This window comes from Aspergillus aculeatus (genome assembly GCF_001890905.1).
Source record: "Aspergillus aculeatus ATCC 16872 unplaced genomic scaffold ASPACscaffold_1, whole genome shotgun sequence".
NCBI classification, from domain to species: domain Eukaryota; kingdom Fungi; phylum Ascomycota; class Eurotiomycetes; order Eurotiales; family Aspergillaceae; genus Aspergillus; species Aspergillus aculeatus.
The window spans coordinates 1,119,619-1,125,618 of NW_017962976.1; the positions used below are offsets into that span (position 1 = coordinate 1,119,619).

At 52.6% G+C, this 6,000-nt stretch overlaps 3 protein-coding genes across 3 annotated transcripts in view; 2 read left to right on the plus strand and 1 right to left on the minus strand.

Moving 5' to 3' along the window:
* Positions 1–382: 382 nt before the first annotated feature.
* ASPACDRAFT_38174 (uncharacterized protein) lies at positions 383–1,978 on the plus strand (the record flags this gene model as incomplete). The annotated part of the gene is made up of 1 exon (XM_020200409.1): positions 383–1,978. One exon carries the CDS (start codon positions 383–385, stop codon positions 1,976–1,978), a length of 1,596 nt encoding a protein of 531 aa, XP_020060951.1.
* Positions 1,979–2,438: 460 nt separating this feature from the next.
* On the minus strand, positions 2,439–3,793 carry sur2 (sphingosine hydroxylase; the record flags this gene model as incomplete). The annotated part of the gene is made up of 2 exons (XM_020199027.1): positions 2,439–3,022; positions 3,103–3,793. 2 exons carry the CDS (start codon positions 3,791–3,793, stop codon positions 2,439–2,441), a joined length of 1,275 nt encoding a protein of 424 aa, XP_020060952.1.
* A 1,444-nt stretch (positions 3,794–5,237) lies between these two features.
* The window catches only part of ASPACDRAFT_74221 (translationally-controlled tumor protein), a 2,179-nt gene continuing 1,416 nt past the window's right edge, over positions 5,238–6,000 (plus strand). Inside the window, exons 1-2 of the mRNA XM_020204152.1 lie at positions 5,238–5,297; positions 5,619–5,898. Of these exons, the coding sequence (XP_020060953.1) occupies positions 5,283–5,297; positions 5,619–5,898 (295 nt within the window). The 5' untranslated portion in view covers positions 5,238–5,282. The remainder of the gene's footprint in view (positions 5,298–5,618; positions 5,899–6,000) is intronic.

Below are 6,000 nucleotides of genomic sequence, written 5' to 3' on the forward strand. Positions count from 1 at the left end.
AATGAGCATGATTTTGGGGGGCCTTGTCACCCATTAGTACAATGGCATAGCCTATTGACTAGAACCTCAATACTTGAAACTGATCATAAACCAGAGAATGACAATCCCCCGGATATTACCCTGTGAAAGTTGGAAACCAAACTTGCCAATGAGCCTATAAATTGCCCTTGGCCACCCGTGATCTTCCGTGTCACTCACACACCACGCAGATTCACTTGAGTGCTCAGTGCTTTTATGCTTTTATATACAATACATCCACTAAGCAGAGAGGAAAGCTTCGCCGCCTGGATTATAATAGTTGTTTAGCGCAAATCTCCAAGCCCAAATCTGTGTGCCTGTAAGCCAAGCCATCCAAACCCAAACCCTCCACATATCGTTCAAGATGCTGGACTACTACCCCCATTATGCCGCTGACCTCACCAAACAGCAGTTGAAGAAACTAATCGAAGTCCTGAGCATCGACAGCGACCAGGATGCCGCCGAGACCGAGTATCTCGGGCAGATCCGCAGTCCCCAGGTCGTCCAGCAGATCAAGGAAGCCATCCGCGGGCTGCCGACGGAGCTCCGCCAGCGCTCCAAGTGGGTGCGCATGCTGCGCCACGATGCGGAGGCCGCCGTGCTGTGCGAGGTCCACGAGGAGCTCAACGCCTCTGTCATCGGCAGCATCTTCGCGCTGCTCAAGCGGGAGGTGACCCACAATCTGACCTTCTTGAAGTGGTACCGCGAATTCTCGGACGAGGCAGTCAACAACCTCGTCGACGCCCTGCTGGCGGTTGCCGGAATGTGGTGGATGCCGGAGGCCAAGGACGACGTGCCCCCCAAGGGCGCGGTCTGCTTCCAGGAGAACAAATGCGAGGCGTGTATGTTGGCGAGAATCGTGAATGAGCCATGGTGTCTGCGCAATCTCCGCACAGCGCTGGTCAGTCGCGTGCGAACCAAACCTGAAATACGGATCCCGAAATTGCTCCCTTTCGTGGAGGCGGCCATCGGGTCGTTCGCTCCCGAGGGGGAGGCGGCAGTCAAGGCCTACGGAGGCCTTCCGTGCGACTTGGGCTTCACAAGCAGCTGCCTGGCCTTCAAGGTCAAGGCCGCGCGCGCGGACGCTCTATATGTTGCCGCTCGGCAGCTCCGTCAGGCGAACAAGGTGATGCAAAGGGAGCAAGTCCTGAACGACAAGCTGCGGCACCGCACGCGCTCTCACGCAGCAGATCATCCATACCAATCCGAGGATATCATCTACACGGACGAGGACTTGCAACAGGCAGATGTTCGTTCCACGGTCCATGTCAGGATGGCTCCCAGCCCCCAACGACGGAAGAAGTCGGTCAAGCAGCCCAAACCCAAACATGCCAGAACCACACGACTGCCGCACCTTGACAGTATCGGGGAGGAGGCAGGAGTTGAGGATGTCGTCGTCGAGGAGGCTACCAAAGTACAGGTTGATTACGCGGGAACCGCCATCCTAGTAACCCCGAGCCATCCAAAATCCACTGCTGACAATATGGTAACAGTTCGTCCCTTGAAAGTGAAGAAACCGAGCTTGGGAGAGGAAAATGCTACCCTAATCCATAACGGAGGTGCCTCGCCAGAGGCCCGCATGGCGAAAGCCCCCTACTCTAGCAGTTCAGATTTGGAGGAAGACACGCTAGAGCACGAGATTCAAGCGTTGTTGCTGCCGCACCTTGCCAAGGGACCTCCCGTAGGTCCTAGATACCCTTCTTTGACCGGGGGTTTGACGCAACGCCGCCGAGCAGAGCCTTCCGAGGATGAGGATTTGGAAGACCTCGATCTGAATAGCATATGTAACGAAATAGCTTCGCAAGAAAAAGCTCTTTGGACGCCGACCTTCGTTGATCATATAGCAGCCCAACCCTTTCATCACGACGAACCATCCTCGTCAGAGAGTAGTAGTATCCATACCACCACGCGATCCGCGATTCCATTCTTCAACAAGTCCGGGACTAGCAGGCGGGGTTGAAAGATCGAGGTGACTGGGGGCGATTTCATTGATTGCGGAGGACGACAGCGTTTGTAGGCAGCAAGTTGATTTCCATGTACATTGCATCTCAATTATAATGTGAGCTCCATCTAATAAGCTAATAAATAATAATGAACAGAAGAGAAAAGTAAAAGCAGAAACCGGTCATTATTTCAAAGTCTCACAGCCATGCGTGGTAGTCCAGTGGTAGTCCAATGTCGTACTGAGCAAGAAGTGATGAGACCATGGTACAGTCATAGTCATGGGATCCGCGAGGCCGAAAAGGATATTAATACAGCATAAGACAAGATCAAGGTAGCGAAGAGTAAACAGCGATATCCGCAATGGTTAGGAGACGGCCTGCAACTCCCAAGACACCCGGTGAGTGTTAAAAATTAGCAAGAAAATAGTTACAAGCGAACTTTAGGCGTACACAAGAGGGCAACGGCCGCCTTGTTTTTTAGAGGACGCTGCTGGCGACCCCGTGACTCACGCCCTTGAATCCATCGACGTGGGGTGAGAGAGTCACAGTTTTTCTGCGTCGAGGACGTGAGGTCGATTCATCGGATGTCCGGCCGAGTGTGGGAGTTGAGGTCCCGGAAGAGGTCGGGTCGCTGCTTTCGTTGGCGATGCCGGCAGCTTCGTTATCCACCTTCTTCTGGGCAGCTTCGCGGGATCGCTCATAGCGAAGCTTAACGTCACCTTCCCACCGAGTTTTGAAGAGACGATCCCAGATGGTAAAGAAGGGCTGCGAGAAGTTGGTTTTGATGCCCCAGCTTTGGTGGTGGATATCATGGTAGGCCGCGTTGTTGGAGGTAAAGTGCTGCAATGGGTCCCAAGGAAAAGCGTAGCCGCAGTGATCATCCACGGTTTTGATGGTGGAGAAAGTGAAGAACCACATGCCCTGACGGTTGCTCATGCCAGCCGTGAGGAATGCAACCCCAGTGCCAGCCGTATCAAGCAGAAAACCTTCGACGGGGTGGTTGTACAGAGCTCCGAACGCATACGGAACATACAAGCGATGGTGGCGGGAATGGAAGGTCACTGATCAATAGTTAGTTGGTCTTACTCAGACTTTTTTGAATCACGAGCCTTGCGCAGCGGAAAGTTGCTGATTCACTTACCATAGAGCCAGCGGTTCATGTGCATGGCGCGGTGCAGGAAATACTGCCAGGTGTCGACCACACAGACGGCCCACACGAATTGCAAGGCAGGGATGAGGTACCAGTAGAGGGCACTGGCCGCTGACAGCTCCCAGTTGGTGAAAGCCGGAACCACGGCTTCCACTCCGCTGTCCAAAATCATCGACTGAGTGCATCCCGGGTAGCGCCCACCGGCTACGGCTCCTCCCAGCATTGACCAGCCATTCTGCGACAGGTTCTTGCTAAGACCCAATGCGTCGATCCCGACCAGGGCCAGCAGCTGAGGGAGAGCCTTCTGCGCCAGACGAAGTCGACGAGCCCAAACCGCAACATTGTATTCATCCTTGCCCAAGTACTCCGGGTCATCGAAATATGCGACAGCCAAACCGGCCATGGTTTGAATGACTTGCTGAAGAATGACATCCCTCACCACCTCCCAGCGCGTGACATGATTTCGCTTCAAGACTTCCGCGGGTGTGTGAAGACGGTATTGCGGGAAGTAGTCGTTGACATCGATGTAGTGATAGACCATCGACAGAGCCCAGTAGGCAATAATGGGAAGCATGAGGGCGAGGAGGTTGTCCGGAATGGGGTCGAGAAGTGGAGGACGCGGAGTCAGGGTATAGGTCGGAAGAGGCGGAAGCTCGAAGACGACCGAGGCATTGGTAGCCATGACGAAACGGCTTCGCAGTTGTGGACTGACGATGAGTTGTGTATGTGGTAGGATAGCAAAGGGAACAATCGATCAAGCACACTGCCGCATGGGTGGCTTGAAAGTGCCGATGTGGAGGACGAAGCTACTGGTGCTCAGTCCGCTTGCAGATCTGGTCGGCGCTTAGATCGAAGGGAGGCTGGGTTTGAGAGTATAAAGGGAGTCCGACTAGCGATAGTGATAAACCAGAAGGAGAAGAAGAGACCGTGAAACCAGGGATAAATTAGAAAGATATAGTCCGCACTATCCGGAGGTAAGTGGGACGGAGGGGAGTGGGCGGGCAATCACTCGAGCAGTGGCGGATGATATTGGTGGTGGTGGTGGTGGTGGTGGTGAGATCCTCTGTGCTTCGGAATCCTGGCCCAGGGGAGCGGCCCACCAGAAATGAAAATCAGGGGACGAACGAGGCTGACAATCACTCCCGCCCGGAGAACTGTTGGGGCTGGAAGGTATAGAACAAGAAGACAAAAGTTCAATCACTCGAGACAGAAGAAGAAAGTATTGAGGTTATTAGGGGAGGGAAAAAAAAGGACGAGGCGATAGAGTAAAGGATAGTAGTAGGGAATGATCAATTGTAGAATAGATCTTTTTTTTTTAGGAGGGTAAGATAAAGACTGACTGATTGAAGATTGATTGGGAGGGGAAACGAAGAAGAGGAGGAGGCGGCGAGGGTGAAATGGAGAACACAGAGAGAGAGAGAGCGAGTGAGAGAGCAGAAAGAGTAGCCGCAGTGGCACCACTTAAAAGCTACTAACTACTTGTCTGTCAGGTATGGTAAATTGATCGAGTGGTTGGTGGCTGCAAACAGCAGACGGAACGGCAAACGGGAGGCGGTCAGGTACCCGAAGACAAAGATGTGACGAGGTAATTTACCGGATGGACATGGAGGGAGGTGAGGCCGGTGTTGATACCTTAGGCAGAAAGAGGGGATGCTTATGCGCATACGAGAGAGTAACTACGGAGTAATAAGTATCAGATGCTGCAGTGTAATCTAGACATTATGCAGCAAGCAATCTCCATCCTACCTCCCAAGTACTCATCTTTTCAAAAGAGACAGCAACCACTGTCTCCCAATATAGAAAATCCAACCCCACTGCTCTACACGAGCACAATATCATATTTGCCATCGGACTTTTCCAGACTCCAGACTCTTTCTCTGCTTCATTTTCCCTCTCAGGCCGAGACAAATCGACCACGGCCCAATCCGGTTAGCGTATCCGTTTTGCCCCTCGAGGGAAAAGAAGGAAAATTGGAAGGGAAAAAAAGCCAGCGAGAAAAAAAAACGACCCCACCAAAGTTGGAGGGAAAACAGCGCCACTAAAAGCAATATTAATCTTCAACTCTTCCCCTCTTTTTCTCCTCTTCCTTTTCCCTTCCTTTCTTTTCCAGCCCCGTCTCTTTTTACCTTCATTCCCATCTCTTTTCATCTTCACCCCCCTCACCAGCCAAAATGATTATCTTCGAGGTATGCTGATTTGTATCTTCATTGCTTTCGTTTCTTCGTGATTGTTGTCTCTGTTTCCTTGGCAAAACAACCACGTTGCTTTTGGGAAGGAAGGCCGCTTTTCAGCCCAATGCAGCATGACAGGCAGGCAGGCAACCTGGCAGGAATGTCAACAACGACAACAGCAGCAGCAGCAGCAAGCATCCTGTACATGCTGCATGCAGCTGTAGCTGTTGGACCTGTCTCTTGCTCCTCTGCCTCGGACCTCTGCCTTATCACCTCTTGATTGCAATATACCCAACATTGGAAAAACACCCCACTAATGCATCAATTCTGGAATAGGACATTATCTCCGGCGACGAGATGGTCGCCGACACCTTCAACCTGAAGGTCGTCGACGGCGTTCTCTTCGAGTGCGACTGCCGCAAGTACATGAAGAGCACCAACGAGGACTTCCAGCTCGAGGGTGCCAACCCCTCCGCTGAGGGTGGTGATGAGGATGAAGGTGGTGAGGGTGAGAAGGTCATGGTCCACGACATCGAGGACCAGTTCCGTCTCGTCTGGCTCAAGACCGAGGAGGGCCTCAAGCCCTCCAAGGATGCCTTCAAGTCTCACCTCAAGAGTATGTTCCCTCTCAACCATACCACCCACCCACCCACCCACCCACACACACCCACACACACACACACACACACACACACACACACACACACACACAACAACT